At 38.3% G+C, this 22,359-nt stretch overlaps 1 protein-coding gene across 1 annotated transcript in view; it reads left to right on the forward strand.

Moving 5' to 3' along the window:
- The window catches only part of frem1b (Fras1 related extracellular matrix 1b), a 177,876-nt gene that overhangs the window by 1,850 nt on the left and 153,667 nt on the right, over positions 1–22,359 (forward strand). Inside the window, exons 2-9 of the mRNA XM_059983517.1 lie at positions 1,386–1,480; positions 4,947–5,239; positions 5,484–5,683; positions 7,338–7,661; positions 8,408–8,516; positions 14,489–14,620; positions 16,045–16,389; positions 20,856–20,998. Of these exons, the coding sequence (XP_059839500.1) occupies positions 1,386–1,480; positions 4,947–5,239; positions 5,484–5,683; positions 7,338–7,661; positions 8,408–8,516; positions 14,489–14,620; positions 16,045–16,389; positions 20,856–20,998 (1,641 nt within the window). The remainder of the gene's footprint in view (positions 1–1,385; positions 1,481–4,946; positions 5,240–5,483; positions 5,684–7,337; positions 7,662–8,407; positions 8,517–14,488; positions 14,621–16,044; positions 16,390–20,855; positions 20,999–22,359) is intronic.

The following is a 22,359-nucleotide window of genomic DNA, read 5'->3' on the forward strand; positions in this document are numbered from 1 at the left end:
AAGGATATAGCCTTAACATAAGCCAGTAATGTAGATGGTCAAAAAGGTTGGTGTGGATATGTGAGTCAAAGGGTCCATTTCTGTCTTGTTCAATTCTTTAATGAATACTGCAGGACGAAATGCTCCACCTTACACAGTAACACTTCAAAAAGACTTGCAAAAGAAAATGACAGAGAGCAAGATGACTCAGAAAGAACTTACCTAATTGAAATTTCCAAATAACATGATCTGATCTGGTCATGATCATGCTTCATTATCAAAGACGACTTGATATTGAAATACACAACCCTGTAAACAAGAAAAAAAGATCTGATTACTAGGCAGATGGTGTAACATTGGTGAAGGTATTAGCAGAGTCTATTCGTAATGTTGTGTTCGGGACATCTTAACATCAGCTTGAATAGAGCATTCATCCTGGTGTACTGGCGAGCAGTTAATCTCTGCTGCTGTCTGTGTGGAGTTTGTCCTGTCTCCCTGAGCTTCTGCCTAGTGCTCTGTTATCCTGCTACATCACAAAGATTCTGCATGCTGATAGATCAATTGGCTGTTGTAAATTTCCCTTTGGTAGCAATAAGACAGACAGACAGACATACTTTATTGATCCCAAGGGAAACTGGGTTTCGTTATAGTTGCACCAACCAAGAATAGTGTAGAAATAGTGAAGAATCAAAAAAGGGTGATGATAAGAACATGAGAGAGAATAAATTACAAGACAGTAGGGGATAATAAAAAAAGGTTGTTAGATTGATGAGACTTCAATAAGAGGTGCAATTGGGTTGATGGGATCCAGCAGGGGCAAAATGGTATCCTGCTGCATTATGATAAATAATATTCATTACAGAAGTTTCCCATTTTATCTAAATTGCAACTGATGATCCACAACCTGGGAATGCTTAATACTAAGGAGTCAAATCTGAGATCATGTCACTGTTCCCTGTTCTGCCTTCACTAAGCTTTCTTTTAAAGAAAATGAAAATGCATCTACAATACGTGTATGGGAATCCTAGTGTCCACCATCCTTTGAGGTAAATTGGTTCTACTGATTCCAAACCATTTCATCTCAGACTGTATTAAGGCAAATACTCAATTTCAGGATAATGAGAAATCCTTTTCTTCAGAGACTTACACAGTTGTCCCTTAAATGGAACAGATCATGGGCATGAAGAAATCTGGGTTATTGAAGAATATAAGAGTGATATCAGGTTGAAATACAAAATATTAAGTCATATCTGTGCTATTTCTACTGTTAAACAGAATACTCAGTGATAAAAATGTTTGAACTGAAACTCTAAAGCTCTAAGCTGGTTAAAATTGAAATTAAATTAATAGTGATTTCGGTGAAAAATAAAAACAAAAATTTCTCATTAATGACTATTTTTGAACAGGTTTTTGACTGTCATTTCCTCCCCTATGAGGTGAAGTACACCCATAATGGTTGCCCTTTACTCAAGGAGGATAATGTGATGTTAAGAGTTTACAGGTAATCGAAATAACAATTGTGTTTTATCTCTCGAATGAACTTTTCACTCAATCATTTATGGCTAACTCCGATATGTTTAAATTTCCATGCTTGACGTGTGAAGATGGGACAGCAGTGGATAGATTGAAATTGGATAAGGAATATGTGTACTCAGTACATTAACCACATTGTGTATTTGTAGCTCCAAGTTCAGAGAAGGGAAGAACTCTTTATCGTTTTTTTTAATACCTTGAATTTAGTTACATGCTTAGTTGACCTGAAACATTATCCACACCCACTCCCCTGATTTTTGTGCTCAGCTCCTCTAAGGATGTTAGTATCAATAAAGAAGTTAACAAATACCATTTTATGCTTTCAGTATCGGCACCAAGGTGAACTTTAGTATTCCCAATGTCTACCCATTTCAACTTGACTTCCTATTCCCACACGGACATGTCTGTCCACGGCTGCTCCACTGCCACAATGAGGCCAAATGCAGGTTGGAGTGGGGGAACAACTCCTCATATGCCACGTGGGTAGTCTCCAGTCTGATGACATTAACAATAGTTTTTCTAGCTTCTGGTAAGCTAGTGAAATTATCTACTTCAATTCTTTGTCATTGAGGAAGATTTTCACTGTTTCTAACTTGAAGTACTGTAACTCCCTCCACGTAACTTCTGTCTGACACTGGATGCCCTAAGCCCAGTTGTTATGTTAGTCAGTCTTGTGCACCATTGCAATATCTGAACTGCTTACAGGGAAGACAAAACTTCAGAGAAGGTACAATAGCATAGTGGCTAGGAAAATGCTTTACAGCACCAGCAATCAGGGTCAATTTCAGCTGCTGTCTGTAAGGAGTCTGTATGTTCTTTGTGTGATCGTGTGTGTTCTGCCTTCCTCCTACATTCCAAAGACATACGGATCAGGGAGGATTAGTAAATTGTGGCCACGTTATATTGGCACTGGAAGCATGGTGACACGTCTGGGCTGCTCACAGCACTTATTCGAACTGAGTTGGCCGTAGATGCAAAATGACTTATTTCACTGAATCAATGATTTGATGTACATTTAACAAATAAAGCTAACCTAACCATAACTTTTCAGATAAAAATGGTTATTGGATCAAAAGAATATGTGTTTTGTGTCAGGTATGAACTTCCCTTCATTTCAGGCAGCCGCTGACAGCTCATATGTTGCTAACAATGACCATTTGGTGTATGGCACTATAGTTATAATATTAGTAAACCAAAAGGACAGGTTATAATGTGGAGTTCTGGATTCAAATTCCATTAAAACAGCTGGGAAGTTTTCTAGCTTCTGGTAGCCACTTGCCACATGTTTCCTCCCTCTCCCGTTTGTTTTTCCGCCATTTTGGTGGCCTCTCACTTCTTTCCTTCTCTTTCTTTGTCCTCATGACCTGTCCATCACCTCCCGCAGTTCCCCACCTCCTTCGCTTTATTCCACAATTCTCTCTGATCAAATTTCTTCTTAAGCCCTTTACCTCTTCTACCTATCAGCTCCTTGCTTCTCCCATCATCCCTCCTCACCCACCTTCTCCCTCAACTGGTCTTACCCATCACCTGCTGGCTTGTACTCCTTCCCCTCCCACCTTATTATTTTGGCTTCTGCACCCTTCCTTTCCAGTCCTGATGAAAAGTCTTGGTTCAAAACATCAACAGTTTATTTCCCTCATTGATGATGCCTGACCCACTGATTTTCTCCAAAATTTTACTTGTGCTGCAGAACTTTAGCAGTAATCCTCCCATTACTTGTCTCCAACAACATAGTTCAGTTTCAGTCTTAAACCTGCTGATACACCACAGGGCACTTCATTTCTCACCTGAGTAGTCACTGGTGAGATTCCCAATTATTTAGAAAACAAGAGCAATTCTGTGCTGTTATTATATCCCAACTAAAAACTTTGATAGTTTTCAACCTCAATTAATCTAGAACTATTCCTACTAAAGTTTCAATGCAGGAATAATTTTCAATTATTCCATTCCTCTGCTTTCTGGCCACTCAGATTCTTATACATTATCCCAAAGTTGTTTCAATTATAAATGGCAATATAGCAATTAAAGTTGTTGAACCAAGTGTTCTTGAAAGTATGACCACAGTGTCATTTAAGTTCTAATTGCAAATACAAAATAAATTAAAAAAAAAACAAAAATAAATAAATAATGTTGAGAACATTAGAGGAAGAATCTTTAAAAGTGAGTCCATAAGTTGTGGGAACAGTTCAGTGATGGGGTGAGAGAAGCTGAGTGAAGTTATCCCTACTGGTTCAAAAGCCTGATAGTTAAGGGGTAGTAACAGTTTCTAACCTGCTAGTGGGGCTCCTGTATCTTCCTGATAGAAGCAATGAGAATAGAGAATGGCCTGTGTGGTGGTGGTTCTGAATGATAGATGCTGCCTTCCTGTAACAGCAGTCCATGTAGATGTCCTCACTGGTGGAGAGGGCTTTACCCATGATTGACTGGATTGTATCCACTGTGTTTTGTAGGATTTTCTGTTCAAGGGCATTGATGTTTCCATACCAGAACATGATGCAACCAGTCCATATACTTTTCACCACTTATCTATAGAAACTTATCAAAGTTTTATATGTCATGCTGAATCTTCACAAACTTCAAAGGAAGTAGAAGCACTGCTGTGCTTTCTTCGTAATTGCATTTACGTGCTGAACCCAGGACAGGTCCTTTGAAATGATAACCTGAGGAATTTAAAGTTGCTGACTCTCTCCACCTCTAATCCCCTAATGAGGGCTGGCTCATCGACCTCTGGTTTTCCCCTCCTGAAGTTACTAATCAGGTCCTTTATATTGCTGCTATTAAGTAAGGGGTTGTTGTGGTAACACTCAGCTGGATTTTCAATCTTCTTCCTACATGGTGATTTGTTACTACCTTTGACTTGGCCAAAAACAGTGCCATCATTAGCAAACTTAAATATAGCATTAGAGCTGTGGTTAGCCATACTCCAATTGGTATATAGCAGGTAGAGGAGGGCACTAAGCTCACAGCCTTGTGGTGCACCTGTGCTGATGGAAATTTTGGAGGATTTTTTCCCCAATCTGAAATGACTGAAGTTTGTAAGTGAGGAAATAGAAAATCCAATTAAACATGGAGAAACTGAGATCAAGTTCTTGAAGCTTATTGATTAGATTTAGGGGGATGCTATTATTGAATACTCAGCACACATAATTTGGGATGGGTTACAAATACTGAGTTTGCACTTTAGTGTGCTTGAGTGGAAATATATAATGACATAATAGTTGAAAGTTAGTCTTTGAAATTTTGCATTTCCTTTACAGAACAATTCAAGCTACCTATTAGTGTAGTTACAGATTAAGATTGCAGTTAGATGTTGAAACTCTAAAATAGCTGATTTGCCTTGGTCAATAACAATGTCCTTTGGACATGCTACTTCACTAATTAGAAGGCAGAAGGTGTACAGATGACTAACATTTAACTTATTTTTTAACTTTCAGATTCACTGAATCCCAGACTTCTATGGAAACATTCTTTTTGAATGTGAAAATTACAGAACCGATATCCAGTCTCATCAGGTTTGGATTAGTTGGGATTCAGGTGCAACAATTTTATGGAATATCAAATCCCATTGACAAAAGTGTTGTATCTTTCAAGTACAATGTAAACAACGTAGGTGCAATTTGTACAGTAACAATCCTATCGACTGAAGTTCTCCTTCCAGCCCATGGCCAGCTGGTTGTTTATGATGCTGGGCACGTTGGAGCTGCACACAAGCAAAATACTACAAAAGGTACTTGCCATTTAAAGCTAAAATTATATTTTCTGAAGAACAGGAAATATTTACTGAGCTTATATGATATACAGTAGATGGCAATTAAATAAAGATATTTGGGGAAAACCTGGCAGAAGATGTGAATTTTCAGAATTATAGTAAATAATATGCAGATGTGTTAACCACATGTATCTATTCAATCATGAAAATTGTTATTTATGTTATTGTGCATTAAGTACTATTGACAATTTTAATTCTTCAGTAAGACAGGGTGGAGGTTCGTGTCCCAATAGCAAAGTGTGCCCCTCTGGTGTTAAAGAATTGCGATTCTTAAAGACTAACTGTGAAGATTTCTTATCAATGGGACTGAAGTATCAGCATCTCAGTCCACCCTCTCCTGAGACGGACTACATTCCAATTAGAGTAGAGGTCAGAGATCAAAGGAGCAGATTTCCACTTCAGGTACTTGATTTCAAGTTAATCAAAGGAGTGTGTAAGTTTAAATATGTGATAGCTTATTATTAAGAAACCATCGACTGAGACTTTTAGTCTGTGATTCAGAGCATTTTTTCTACCAACAATGCACAAACTACAGTCAACTGGACTCTTAAACCTTCTGTGGTTATTCCCTGATTTCCAACGGAAATCTGCAAAACTCTACTCTCAATTGATTTATTTAACGATCCACATTTCCTTACTACGCAGCCCTCATTTGATGCGGTCCATTAAACAGTTATTTTCTCCTTACTTCCTTGCCAGCAGCAAAAAGTAAATAGGTGCCGGAAGTTCACTGTGGTGGCAGAAGGTAACTGCTGCTTGCAGTAACATTAAAAGGTAAAGGGCAGTTAAAGAATTTGATGAGACAAGGATTGTGAATGATTCTGGAATGTTTTACAAAGTATCTCAACTTATTAACCTCTACTGTGATTGAAGGAGAATAATTAAAGAGAAAAGAAACAAGTTATGGAATAAAATATATAGGCAAGTGTTTTAAAGAATCCAAAGGATCATCATCTTTTATTGAATGACTTCTGAAAAGGTATTTGTGAGAATGATTGCCTGTTGGGTCAATGTATGACATGCATTGCAACACCCTTAAAAAATGTGTGTGTCAACATTTTTTCTTAGGGTTAATTGGTATTCTCATTGAATGAGACAGCTTTACCTGCACGGTAATTGAATGTCAAGGCTGGAAATGGCACATGCTTGTAATTAATTTTCTGTTACCCTGTCTCGTATAAAGATATTTCCCTAGCCATTGTGAGAAACAGCAATGTACACCGTTAGTTTGTTACATAGGGAATGCGACCTGTTAGTCAATATTGCTCTAATTGAAATATGTTCTGCATTCTTAGCTTTCCTGCAGCAATATCCAAGTGGTTATTAAGTTTTAACATGACTTTATGCAGCCATTGAATTTTCAGCCTTTGTAATACATCTTCTGCATGCTTTAAACCTTCCTAAAATGAGGATTGATTAGTGATGAGACTACAAATTATATAAGCACAGAATGGTTAATTTGTATCCCTCCATACAGATGCTGGAAATCTGAAGTAAATCATAAGATACTGGAAATATTCAGCAGGTTAGACAATGTCTGTCAAAAGAATAAATGAGCTAACATCTCCGGTTGATGGAATGTTTTCTCTCTCTATCAGTCTTTTAAATGAATGATGGAATCCTCTTGCTAAAACTCTAATATGTGTAATTGTGTTGAAGAGATTACACATTCTGGCAAAAATTATTTCTACTCTTGATGACGAGAACCTAAGTGACAGCAGAAAACAAAATCATCACAATAGTAAAAAATAACTGAAGTTTTGTAGCTTTCAATTTACTTACCTGTACCCGTTCATAAAGTTAATCTTCACAACTAGGTCCAAAGTAATGTTTGATACCCATTATTCCTTTGGAAAATATGAATGTGTTTGGCACTTAAACTATTGGGATATTGAATAACCAATTGAAACATTCTCAGTTGAGTTTTGAAATAGAGGTTTTCTTCTTGAAGTTAATTGTTCGGTATTCTGCTTCCATGAATTTTAGCAAAATCTTGAAAATGATATTTTTTTAAGAAGTAGGCTAAACAGTGAAAAATCAGAATATTCTTTGACAGGTAGAGAATGCTTGGCTTCAAGTTGTCATAAAAGGTGCAATACAAAATCAGAAACCGAAAGCAGCCTTCATGTCAATGTACATCCTGGAGGTTGATCAATTTATTTTGACACCAATGAACATTGCCACAATTGACGCAGAGGATGACGAGACCCCAAAGGACAGGTTGATTTTCAACATCACCAAGCCTCCCGATGAAGGGTACCTAACTCATTTGGACGATCATACTAAACCCGTCATTTCATTCAGCTGGCAGGATTTATATGAAATGAAGATAGCATACCAACCACCTAACATTAGCCATGCTGAAAGAAGGAATTATGAGGTATGTTGAATCACTTTAATTCTTGATTTTCAAAAATGTATCTCTTGGTACGGAATTCTTTTCTGGCTTTGCTTTTAGCTGTGAATATCCTGTTTAATGTTTCCTTCCATTTTTCTAAACTATGACTGGCATTTCCTCAGAGTAATTCCCATTTCAGTTCCATACCTTAACAAATTGGAAATTTAGTTTACACGTAATGAAACTATTCCCTACTCTATCTCATACGTTGATAAGATCTGAATGTAGTAAAATACCTAATCTCCCTCAATATTCTTCCTTCCAAAATCTTCAGGTTTTAAAGTAAGTTATTGTTTGGAAGATTGTGATCAAAATCCCTTGTAATTTTCCTATATTACCTATATTACGCAACTATTATAGAACTTATGTATACTTGTGTTATTCAGGTAGATTCCTCACTCTATAAAAACAATCATGTTTTGCTTCCACTGATAGAACAAAGAATGAACATTTAGTACATGTCAGATCAGTATTTTCAGTCAATATGTTGTACAAGTTTCAGAATCCTGGAATGGAAGTATAATTGTGGGATATAATTTTCACTTACAATTTTTCATCTGTGTGTTTGCTAGCTTCAGCCTTCTAGATGCCAACACAAAGTACAAAATGTTAAAAAATTTCCACTCTTTCCCATTTTGGTAAGAAGAAAAATGTATTGTAAGCAAATGCATCTAAAGACCTTTTGATGTTCAGAGTAGGTGTTCATGCTTGTTTTTTTTACATCTTAGGTTGAGTTTAAGGCTATCGATACATTTTTTATGGCCAGTGCCTCCATCACTGTTCACTTTTCTATCAGAACAGCAGATACTAATGCACCAAGAGTTTCTTGGAATATGGGTATGTGTTATGAGATTGGTGTTTATTTTTATGTTTAAATTTTAATTTGAATGTCAAACCAACTTTACTAGCCTGTTTCTATTCCAATTTATTTGCAATATACAATGGATTCTGGTTAATTGGGACATACCAGGTCCCATTTTGCCAAATTAAGTGGCTGCCTCAATTAGTTGAAGTTCCATGGAAATAGTTAAAAAGATATAAAAGGACAAAATGAGTTATGATTTATGTATTTAAATGAAATACAGAACAAATTAGAACACTACCAATATCTCTGTAGTACTATAAAACCATGTGTTAGTTTCCAATAATTATTGATGTAGGAATTCATTCAGTGTACCCTGCCATGTTCATTTGACTTAGTGAACAATTTAGTGCAAGCCGGTAATAGACTGCCTTCATACAATGCTTTCAATGATTACGTTCCCTAAATCTTCATTTTCATTGTAACATTCAAGATGATCGTCAATACCTTCAAATTCTTCATAGGTCCTAACTTGAAGTACTAGAAATCATTTATTTTCACTCCTGGCTGTATCTGGTACATGAAACCACGGTTGCAAATTGTCTTACTGCTTATTTCTCACCATTTATCAGTGACAAGTATTGCTGCCATTTGAACACAGACACATGAAACTGACTCTATTTAGAAACTGTTTGCTGTAAGTATGGTGTAATGTCTAACAGTTACCCAAGTGCACCTGACTGATGCTAGCTAGAAACTGGTTGGCAACAGTCTCATGTCGCAATTAAGCGACATAGTGGCCCAAATAAGTGAAGGGAATCCCAGCTACCTTCTCAATTAGTTTTTCTTCTTTATTAGATGCCCCATGTATACAGCTGCCCAATTAACAGATGATCCAATTAACCAGAATCCACTGTGTTATGATTCCTGTAACTACATTACGAATATATCATTGAATTAATATAGTTGCATGAACTACTCAATTTCTCCTCTGCTCCCAACTGGCCAATAATTGCTTTCCGTATTCCTAGACCATAGATTACAGCTCTTCATCATTCCCCACTGTACTGTTGAACATGAATCAAGAATTGAAATTATACTCATGCACACAAGAATCATGCACAAATGGGCAAAGCACCACAGGTTGGGTCTAAGGGTGGACGCCAGGTGCAGAATCAGGTTCTGCTAGGCATTATGAAAATTCAAACTTCAAATGAAAATAGAGAAATTCAGCTTAACCTTGTTCAAACAAAGTGAAATTTCTCATTGATATCTTTAAGTTAATGAAATTAGTTTTGAGAGTTATCAGCTTAATTGCCAGTTACAAGGCAACCTTCGTTTCTAATCATTCACCTTCTACTTAAATTTGCTCCATTAGATATAAATGTTTAAAAATCCAGTTACCTCTGTGCTCTGCACCAAAATAAAAGGCTAAAGCCTCTGTGTAAGAGTAGAACCTGAAACGCTTTTTCTCAAAATTGTACTGAACTTTCTCATCCCGCACTAATAAACATTGATTTGTCTTGTTGAAGCTCTAGGCTATCACAAGTCAAATTGACAGACATCACTAGATTTTTACCTTAGGACTCATTCACATTCTTTCCTCTTTTGTATTTTGTTTAAAACAATCATGTGAACTTATGTAACATGTTTAATGTATAAAGTGTTGCAAGGCATTATACAGGAGTATTACCAAGTGGCATCTCAAGACAGCGTATATGAATCATTGATAGTCAATAGGCAGGTTCCACAAGTGGAGTCATCTTGTTAGAATGGTATAGAGGCCTGGCAAGAGTACTTTGAGAATATCATGCATTGGTATGAAGTTTCTTCCTACAGAGGGTACAGTGCAGGGAATTATCAAACATTTACCAGATTGGTTTCTGTTGACATGATGATAGGGAGTGAACAGTTGTCATTTAATGAGGGATATAACAGAATGTGCCGATACTCTCTTGAATGAAAGTTGATCTTATTGCAACATTCTGAATTCTAGCAGGTGACACATGTTTAGAAACAGGGATCACAGTCTGAAAAGTCAACCATTCAAGATACCCAATAAAGAAACTGTGGAGTGAATCTTCAAACTTCTCAACCCAAGTGGGCTGTGGAGGCCCAGAACCAAGTATATTCCGGACAGAAATCGATGGACTTTTAGATATAAAGGAATTGAAAGATGAAGGGTTAGTGGAAGAGAGTTGTGTTGACATAAAAGATCGGCCATAAGATGGGTGAATTGATATCCTCCCACTCATTTATTTTATGTTCTTATGAAGGTTACAAGTTTATGGTACAAGGAGCTTTAGTGTTCTAATATTTAATTGGAGGAAATCTCTGCCCATCCATTATGGGATGATGGACAAGGAGTATACTGTATGAAAGTAAAGACAGGGTGTTAGGATAGAGAGCTGGGTTTAATGTATCTGCTTCTGTAAATTGATACCTTTTAAAAGGTAGTGAAAAGTAGATGAAGATGGGAGGGCAAGTGATAGATCAGTGGGTATCACCAGAGGTAAACCAAGGGCAGAAAATAAGGCATTGGATGTACTTCCGGAGTTGCGGTTGGATGGATAGTTGTGGATCCAGGCAAGTATGATTTCCGATAATTGGATGAGCATTGAATGGCATTAAGGAGGATTATGTGGGTCAGTGGAAAGTGAATAACAAACAATACAATAAGTAGCCGATCACAAACACAAGAGATTCTGGAAGATGCTGGAAATCCAGAACAGCACACACAAAGTACTAGAAGAACTCAGCAGGTCAGGCAGCATCTGTGGAGGGGAATAAGTAGTCAATATTTCAGGCTGAGACTCTTCATTTGGATCCTGGCCCAGAACATTGACTGCTCGATAAATATCGAGAGGATAAAAATTATCCTCTTGATAAATTTCTGTGCTGTACCTAAATAAATTAAACAAACAAGCCCTATCTGTAATAGTAGCAGTGGAAGAAGTCAGGCTCTATAATGTGGTAATGACAAGAAAATGTCATGAATGTTGACTGGAACTTGTGTAAAGAGAGGGATTAGAGGAGCAGAGAATAAATAAGAGGACAGAGATAGAGGTTAAAATCTCTGAGAATCAGAAGTTGCTTAGCACAGAAGCTGAAGGAGGAAAATGGTGAGGATATTTCAGTGTTCATAAATCCTATGTGATTAATAGATGGATGGTATAAGATAGGGAATTTAAGTGAGAAATGATGGGGGGAGCAATTATATTAAATGTACCTCTTCTGCTTATTGTAATCGGCAGCCTGTGATTTCCTTTCAAGAAGAATACTTTTGAACCATCTTAATGAACAAGAGATTGTAAGATCATCTGAACTCAGTGGACTTAACTCTCAAGCATGCAGGCATGACACCTTTAAGCAGACAAAAATACATTGCCGTGGCCAATAGAGAGACGGGTTGGCAGGTCTCCAAACCAGCCTGAGATGCAGAGAAATGAAACTCCCTCTACCCAGCATCTTGTTAACAAACTTACAGCTAGTGCAGAACAAGTTGAGGACCTAAGGGCTCTATTGAAGGGAAATGAGAAGTTACTGTGCTCCGTTTCATGAGGCATAGCTCACTCCAGACACACTGTACGCGAGACCTTCTTGATACACAGGATGTACTGAATTGCTGATTCTGAGAAGGCAAGAGGTGGGAGTCTGTGTTTCATGATATATTCTTTGTGATGCTCGGACATGGTGGTTTTGTAGTACTCTTGTTCCCCTCGTCTGGAACATCCAACAATTAAGTGTGGACTGTTCTGCTCACCAAGTGAGTTCTCTTCCTTGATCCTGACCGCAGTTTACATATCACCAAAAGTTGATCTTAATCAGGCACTCGAGATGTTGAATGCTGACACCACCAACCAAAAAGGAACCACCCTGACACATTTCAAATCATAGTCAGGGACTTCAATCAAGTTTGTTTGAAGAAATTTCTGTCCAATTATCATCAGCAAATAATCTGCATCACCAGGGGTCCCAACATGCTCAGTCACTGCAATACTACAAAATAAGGGCTGCGTACTGTTCCATGCCAAAACAACATTTTGGGAAATTTGATCACCTGGGTGGCCGTCTCCTACCTGCATACATTCAGAGGCTAAAGAGAAGGATCCAGAGATAAGGACAAAAAGGAAATGAATATGAGAAGCAGAAGGCCAACTAAGGGTTTGCTTGGATGCAGTGGACCGGATCATGTTCAAGGACTCATCTGTGGTTCTGAATGAACACTCCATGGTTGTCATAAACGTTATAAAAACAGTCGTAGATGAACGTACCCCCACAAAATCGTTCAGTCTTCCCCTAACCTGAAGCCCTGGATGAACCATAAGATCTGCAATCTGCTGAGGGCCCAATCAGTAGTGTTCAGGTCTGGTGACTAAGTAAAATAGAAGAAGCCCATGACGATCTTCAGAAAGCAATCCCACATTGAGTGGCAATTCTGGACCAAACTTGAATTAATGAAGGATGCTCAACTGTTGTGACAGGGCTTGAATGCTGTTACCTCTTACAAAGTGAATCCAAGTGACAAGATTTTACTCCCAGATAAGCACGATGCCTTTTATGCTCGCTTTGGCAGTCAAAACATCGAGGAACCTTATGAACTCTCACAGCCTCTGATGACCCTCTGATTTCTGTCCCTGAGGCCAATGTAATAACATCCTTAAGGAGGGTGAGCCCATGAAAAGCATCCAACCCTAATGGGATAACTGGCCAAGTATTAATGACCTGTATTCAATGCTTTGATCAACTGGTGTTCAATGATATCTTTAACCTCTCTCTTTGGCTGTCTGAGGTACTCACCTGCTCCACTCAATTTATATTTATGAGTGTGAAGCTAAGCACTGCTCCAATGCCATATTCAAGTTTGTCAATGACACTGCTCTTGTAGGTCAAATCAAAGGTGGTGATAACATCCAAGACTTTGACAAACTTTTATAGATGTGTGGTGGAGAGTATATTGATTTGCTGCATCACGACCTGGTATGGAAACACCAATGCCCTTGAATGCAAATTCCTACAAAAGGTAGTGGATACAATCCAGTCCATCATGGGTGAAGCCCTCTCCACTATTGAGCACAACTACAGAGAGTGCTATCGCAGAAAAGCAGCATCCATCATCAAGGACCCCACTACCCAGGCCATGCTCTCTTCCCGCTGCTGCCATCAGGAGGAAGGTGCAGGAGCCTTAGGACCCATGGACCCAGGTTCAGCAACTGTCATTATCCTTCAATCATCAGGCCCTTGAACCAGTGGTGATCACTTCACTTGCCCCATCACAGAACTGTTCCCACAACCTATGAACTCACTTTCAAGGACTCTCCATCTTATGTTGTTGATATTTTATTGCTTATTTTATTATTATCATCTTTGTTATTATTATTTCTTTTGTACTTGTTCAGTTAGTTTCTCTGCTGATTAGTTGTCTGTCCCATTGGGTACGGTCCTTCATTGATTCTATTATGTTTCTTGGATTTACTCTGACTGCCCAAAAGAAGATGAAACTCAGGATTGTATATGGTGACATATAGGTACTTTGATAATAAATTTACATTGAACTTTGAATCATCTTCTGCCTGTTCTATCATCCCTTAAAATGGTTATCAAGAGTCTCGTTTACTTATTTTTCACTCTCAGTGTATGGGCTTTGTTGGTGAAGCAGATATTTATTGTTTATTCCCTGTTATCCTGAAAAGGTGACGATATAACTGGGTGCCTTTCTGGCCCATTGAGAGTGTCAGTAGGAGTCAAGTACACTGACATGTACACATTGACCAGACAACAGGATTATAACAGGTTGCTTTGACTGAAGAACATCAGTGAACCAACTGGATTCATGTTTAGTTTTAACATTATTACCAATGTAATTCCAGATTTATTTTAAGTTGAGTAAAAGTTATAAAACCGCTCCATCTGGATTTCTATTCAAGTGAACACAGGATATCTGTAGTTAATCATTGGAAACCTCCTAATAATGGCTTGCATATTCAGCTCTTTCCAATCTGTGCAGGTCTGGATTTATTGGAAGGCCAGTCTCGAGCAATTACTTGGGATAATTTCCAGATAGTGGACAATGATAATTTGAATGCTGTACGTGTAATAGCAGTGGATGGTTTGCATCATGGACAGCTCACTGTTCGAGGTAAAAAGCATACATTTTAGCAATGATCTTTCTCCATGTTGAAAGCAATTAATATAAATACACTTCTGGAAAGTATCTGCAGCAGAAGTGTCAATTAATCTGAGATAATACAATAATGCACATATTTAATGCAAAAATATTTCAAAAATCTTCATTAATATCAAACAAAGCAGCTTAAAAATCAAAAATAAAACAAGCTTTACTGGTTTCAAGGAGTCGACTGTCATATATAGTGAACTCTGATCTGCAACAGGGTGAAATGTGGCAATAGAACTGAAGCTCATTACATGGGAATCAGCTTTTTGTTTTAAATCATCAGCCTGCTGAAAATCATGATATCAACATGAAATTCAAGTAAAGGGTGCTCAGCTGCTGAGCAACACACTCCTTTAGCTCTGGTTCTTGATCCCATGCATTCTGCTGGGAGATGGAGCAAGATCTAATTGCTATGCTATTACTATTTGTCAATGTGATTAAAACTACTTTATTTTTTAATCCCATGTTACACAATTGAAATAGCCAGGTAAATATTGTGGCTACAAGTCAAGGTAACAGGGTGGATAACTTGCAAGGAGTGATTCACCTTCTGATAGCCCAAATTCTTTCCCAGCACCTGCGCGGTACAGTCCAGCAGTGTGATGAAATGTTCCTCACTTGCCCCGACAAGGGCAGTTCTGGCGATGCTTGACACCGTCCAGAACAAAGCAATCCACTAGATTAGCACCCTATCTCCCAAACCAAACATTCATTCCTACCAAAACTGGCAAACATTAGCTGCTGTATGTGCCATCTTCAAGATAAATTGAAGTTCATAGCTAGGTACTACCAATAAAATCTCCCAAATCTGTATCTCTGCCACCTAGGTCAAAGGCAGCAGATGCATGGGAATACCACCATTTGCTGATTCAGCTCCAAGTCACATATCATCCTAACTTGAGAATATATCACTATTCCTTCATTATTGTTGAAATTAAATCTTAAAATTCTACGCCCAACAGATTGAGAGTACCTTCACTGAAATAATTTTTGTGGATCTAAAAGATGCCTCACTGCCACCTATTCCTGGACAATTAGGAATGGGTGATGTATGCTGAATGTTGCCAGCAAACTACAAATCTCAAAAAATTTAAGAAATCTTAAAAAAACACTTCAGTTTGTCAATATCTGAATATTTCTAGTAAAAATAATATCACAATTCTGATCTGACATTAAAGAAGGCCTTTTGCTATTATTTACAGACAGCTGTTTAAATTCCAGTTAACATTTTCTAACTGTGTTATTGTAAAGGTTGGGTGCATTGTTAAATACTGTATACTATATTGACATAAAATGGATGACAATGGCATAAATCTTTAAAGCAACATGCATTGTACTAGTTTCATATTTAATGGAAATTCTCTGTTTTTGACTTGTACAATCATCAGGCACCAAAGGATTCATGTGTAACGTAAGAGACATTATAGATGGAGTTGTGCACTATCACCATGACGACAGTGATACAACCAAAGATTATATTGTATTCCGAATCTTTGATGGTAAACACGCAACAAGACACAAGTTTCCAATTAATATTTTGCCCAAAGATGACAGTCCTCCTTTCTTAATTAACAACCTTGCTATTGAACTAGCAGAAGGAGAATCTAAATTAATAGAGGACCATATGCTACTCTCTTCTGATATGGACTCTAGTGATGATTACATTTTGTACAAGATTATCATTCTACCAAGAGCTGGAGAGATCGTGAAAAAAATGGCACCTGATCTACCAGGTAAGTACAAATGGAACAAAAGACATTAAAGTGGAAAAAAAATATTGTAATTCAGAAACATCAATGAGACTCAGAAAACAGTAGATATTTCTCCTATTCATGTTTTGTTTTGTTCATCTTGCTCTATAAGAACCATGTTATGTCAGAATAATCTTCCAGCAACATTCTAAGAATCATTTGTTTTATAATGAGCCAAACTGTCATCTTCTGTTACAATATTCCTGAATTCATTTTGTAGATCCTTCAATTATCATTCCTGGTAGGTTTCCTGTATTATCATTTTATTTTCACTATTATCATTTAACCTAAGACACTATTATTATGTTACAATTACAGTGACAATATTATCATATACTACATACTATATTTTATCTATTTTTACTTCTCCTTCTGGTGAAAAATGCCATTTAAGCCCATTGAGTATTTGCTACTCTCAAGGTAATCCTATTCTCCCATTGACTTTGAGCCTAATGGTGTGTACTTTCAGGCTTTTGTATCTTCTGTCCGATGGGAGGGGGTGAAGAGGGATTGTCCAGGGTAATGAGGTTTTTAATTACTCTGGCTGCCTTCCTGAGACAGCCAGCATAATTAACCTACCATGATTTTGACGATTAATTATCCATCCTATTGTTAACAGTAAAGTTCATAGCTTGGACCAAAAACACTTCGGTTAGAAGTTGGATTCTGTAGGCTAAAACCCAGAGGAATGAGATCTCCTCTACCGAGCAGCTTGTTCGCAGTCACTGGCGAAAAAATTTGAGAAAATGAGGGCAAGATTGCTGAATCAGAGGGAAACAGGAAATTGTTGTATTCCACGTTTCGCTGAGATATGACTTATTCCCAGCATACAGATATGGCAATCAGATCCAAAGGTTTCTCAATTTATGGAATGGACCAAACTTTTGATTCGGAAAAGGCAAATGGTAGAGGTATGTGTTTCATGATAAACTCTTGGTGGTACTTCAATATGGCAGTTTTGTCGAATTTGTGTTCCACCAGTCTTGAACACCTACCAATCAAATGCCAGCTGTTCTACCAGTGGCTGACAATAATCAAGCATTTGAGATGCTGCATGATGTCATCTCCAGACAAGGAACAGTCCATCCCGACACATTTCAAATCATAGTCAGGGACTTTAACCAGGCTTATTTGAAGAAATCCCTGCCCAATTACCACCAGCATTTAGCTTGTAATACCAGAGGTTCCAACACACTAGACCACTGCTATATTAAGATAAAGAATGTCTACTGTTTCTTGCCCAGATCGTATTTCAGGAATGTATTCACTTAGCTGTCCTTCACCTACCTGCTTACAGGCAGAGGCTAAAGAGCAAAAGCTCCAGAGATTAGAACGACAAAGATGTGTTCGCCGAAGGCAGATGAGTGTCTACAGATTTGCTTTGAGTCAGTAGATTGAGCCATGTACAAGGGCTCACTTGTGGTTCTGAATGGATACACCACGTTTGTCACGGACTTCTAAAAATCAGTTGCAGACAAGTGCATTTTCACAAAATTATTCAGCATCTTCTGCAAACAGAAGCCCTAGATGAACCATGAGATCCCCAATCTACTGAGATCCAGATCAGAGGCATTCATATCTGGTGACCAAGAAAGTTACAAGAGGTCGAGGTACAATCTCTGGAAAGCCATCTCATGGGCGAAATGGCAGTTCTAGACTGAACTTGAATCGATGGAGTCTGCTTAATGGTTTTAGCTGGGCATGAATGCTTTCACCTCTTATAAAGTAAAATCAAGAGACATAGGTGACAACAAGGCTTTGCTTCCAGATGAACTCAATGCCTTCTATGCTCACTTTGACAATCAAAACATGGAGGAACCATCAGAAACTCCCACAGTGCCTGATTATCTTGTGATTCCTGAGGCAGCTGTATGAGCAGCCTGCAGGAGGGTGAACCCATGAAAAGAATATGGGCCAGATGGGGTACCTGGACAAGTACTAATAACCCATGCTAATCAGCTGGCTGGAGTGTTCACTGACATTTTTAACCTCTCTCTTCAGCAGTCTGAGATACCTACCTGCTTCAAGCAGACTTTACTTGTACTGGTGCCTAAGAAGAACATGGTAACCAGCCTCACTAACTATTGTCCAATAGCACTTAAATCCACAGTGATGAAGCGTTTTGAGAGGTTAGTGATGAAACATATCAATTCCTGCTTGAGAAGCAACTTGGATGCACTCTGATTTGCCTGCTAGCACAAATGGTCCACAGCAGATGCCATTGCATTGGCTCTTCACTCAAACCTGGACAGCAAAGATATATACACCTGGGTGCTCTTTATTGACTACAGCTTGGCATTCAATATAATTGACCCCACAGAACTAATCAATAAGCTTCAAGACATTGGCCTCAATACATCCTTGTGCAATTGGATCCTTGATTTCCTCATTTGCAGACCCAGTCAGTTTGAATTGACAACAACATCTCCTCTACAATCTTCATCAGTACAGCTGCAACACAAGGCTGTGTGCTGAGCCCCCTGCTCTACTCTCTTTACACTAAGCACAGCTCCACTTACATAGGACCACTCTTAAAGAACAAAAGCTAATCAAGAAAACAGTGTTATTTGGAACACAATGCTGTTTAAAAGGGACAGGAGACTGTTGCCCAAAAGCTTCAAAGTAGCATCACACATGCAATTACATGGCCATTAGACACTACACTATGCTTTGAACAGTTTTAAAATATCATCAGTGTGTGTCTTTGCATTCAAAAAGCAGAACAGTTTTGTTCACTGTAATTTCAAGCATTCAGGCTTGGAGATGCTAGAAATGACTGGGAGGGAAAATGAAATGTTTTCACTACTTCTACAATTTAGGAACTATAAAGAATTTGAAGGTATTGACAATCATCTTGAATGTTAAAACAAAAATGAAGATTTGGAGGCCACAGTTATTGAAAACCATTGTATGAAGGCAGTCCATATCTGCACTGGATGTCTGTGCAGATTTTGATCCTTTACAGTCAATCAAAATACCACATCTGTGGATGAATTCCTCCATCATTAACTATCAGGAACTAATAAGTTGTTTTAAAACACTGTTGTAGTACTGGTACTGTTCTAATTTGTTCTATATTTCATTCAAATGCATAATTTGTTACTCAGTTAAATGGTAACTTATCTTTATTATATCTTTTAACTATTTCCATGAAACTTCAGCTAAATTGCGGCAACTGCTTAATTTGGCTAAAATGTACTGGTCCTGATGTGTCCTAATTAACCTGAATCCATTGTATTGGGAAGAATAAAGACATTTTGCTCGAGGTAGGGGGGTATTATTTTTGCTCACAAGTAAGTCTGGTAAGTAACTCCATCTGGATATGTCATCTGTGTGTCAGACATGGCTATAAGCAGCACTGGGGCCCCACAGGGGACTAATTTGGCTCCCTTCATGTATACCCTGTATTCCTCAGACTTTAGATACAACACTGAGTCTGTCACCTGCAGACATTCTCTGATGACTCAGGAATAGTTGGATGCATAAAGGTGGGTTGGGAGGATGAATACAGGGCCCTGGTGGAGGACTTTGTCAAATGGTGCAAGTTGAATCAGCTGCAGCTCAACATCAGTAAGACAAAGGAGATGGTGATGGACTTTAGGTAAACTACGCCTGCATTACTGCCCATTACTATTGATGGTGAGGACATGGATGTGCTGAGGACCTGCAAGTACCTGGGGGAGCACCTGGATGACAGACCTGAGTGGAGCACCAACACAGAGGCTGTGTACAAGAAGAACCAGAGTCGCCTCTACTTCCTGAGGAGACTGAGTTCCTTTGGAGTATGCAGGCCTCTCCCTCACATGTTCCACCAGTCTGTTGTTACCAGTACAATCTTCTATGCGGTGGTGTGCTGGGGCAATGGCTTCAACACTGGCAATGCCAACTGGCTCAATAAACTGATTAGAAGGGCTGACACTTTTATAGGAGTCAAACTGGACACACTGGAGGCTGTGGTAGAACAAAAGACCCTACGGAAAATCCAGGCAATTCTTCTGGATAATGTTTTTCACCCTTTGCATGCCACCTTAGCTGAACAGAGGAGCACTTTCAGTAATAGACCAAGGCAACTGCGCTGCTACAAAGAGCACTCTAAGAGGTCATTCTTACATTAGGCCATTAGGCTCTAAAATGAGTTAATCCATAGTCAGGGAAGTGATGACTCCCTCCTGTTAGATTGTTTGTGGTAACTTGTCTTTTATTCTTTCTACTTCTCTTCGGATATTTATATCTGTGTACTTGTAATACTACTGTGACATATGTCATTTACTTTGGTATCAATAGAGTATCTATCTCACCAGAAAAAAAATCTTAAACTGTATAAAATAAAAGGTACATGCATATCAAAGATATTTTTTACGTTGTTCCCATTTTTTTCCTTCATACCTATTGCTTATAAAGAGGAATGAATTTTCCTCTCACTGTTTCATTTTCCTTTATCTCCAAAGGTCATCCTGTAAATAGTTTTCTGCAGCGAGATCTGTTCCTTGGTCTGATTTGTTATCAGCATTTTGGAAGTGAGATCTTTGAGGATTCATTTGAGTTCGTTCTATCTGATAGCCATGAACCTCCCAATCATTCTGAGACTCAGGTAAGAATGATTGCAGATTTAATGAGGCAACTCATTCTTATATTTGTTTGTTTGTTTCTTTGCCTTGTCGTATGATGTAGGCGGTCATCGTCTTTCCATGACCAGGATTATTCTTGGCAAATCATTCTGCAGAAGTGGTTTACTATTCCATTCTTCTGGGCAGTGTCTTTATGAGATGATTGATTATCAATACTCTTTAGAGATTGTCTGCCTGGTATCAGTGGTCACATAACCAGGACTTATGATCATAAGACCATAAGATATAGGAGCAGAATTAGGCCATCTGGCCCATCGAGTCTGCTCCACCATTCAAACAAGGCTGATCCTTTTTTTTCTCTTCTTCAACCCCAGTTCCCAGCCTTCTCCTTCTAACCTTTGATGCCATATCCAATCAAAAACCTATCAATCTCTGCCTTAAATACACCCAATGACCTGACCTCCAGAGCTGCATGTGGCAACAAATTCCACAAAGGAATTTCTTTACATCTCTATTTTGAAAGGGTTCCCTCTATCCTGAGGCTGTGCCCTTTTGTCCTAGACTCTCCCACCATGGGAAACATCCTTTCCACATCTACTCTGTCTAGGCCTTTCAACATTCAAAAGGTTTCAATGAAAATCCCCTCATCCTTCTGAATTCTAGCAAGTTACAGACCCAGAGCCATCAAACATTCCTGGTATAGTAAGGTCATAGGAAAATGGTTTCTCTGGTCTAAAGATGACCAGTCCTGTCATCTCACTATAGGTTAGTAGTCCTCAGAAAGTCATTTAAAAGTATAAAGCTTGTTCTGTGCTTTGGATGCTGTTGAACTGAATGCAGAGTGTTACAGAAGTGCCTTATGTGATTCAGCAATATAGCAAAAAGAATTGCTTTGCTATTTCTAAACTCACTTTTAATGAACTTGCTATTTTTGTGTCTTTACATATTTCTGCAGTATCAATGACCTAGATCAGTGCCATATTGAATTATATCACTTCTTTCTCTTGAGTTTTGTTAATTTGAGAAGGCAGCACAGCAATTTAGACTTGAACACAGTGGTTAGATGAACAAAACCTATCACTGGTAAATTCATAACAGATGCAATCTTAACTATTCCTTGTATTTCTTGTAAGATTGAGGAGGCCAGAACCAGCAAGAGCTATCATTTTTCTTGATAGCCCGAGGCATTGGTATCTATCCATGTCTCTTTTGGTGATCCAGTTGCTATATTAGGCTTTGTGGAATAAAGATTCTCTACTGAAGTTAGAAGGAAGTAAAATGCTTCCTAGAGTTCAAGACTAGTGCTCTTGTCAGGATAAGAAACAATCCATGACTGGAATTCTGATGCCCTGTCTGTGTATGGCTGGATATTATTACATCTATT

This window comes from Hypanus sabinus, chromosome 11 (genome assembly GCF_030144855.1).
Source record: "Hypanus sabinus isolate sHypSab1 chromosome 11, sHypSab1.hap1, whole genome shotgun sequence".
NCBI classification, from domain to species: domain Eukaryota; kingdom Metazoa; phylum Chordata; class Chondrichthyes; order Myliobatiformes; family Dasyatidae; genus Hypanus; species Hypanus sabinus.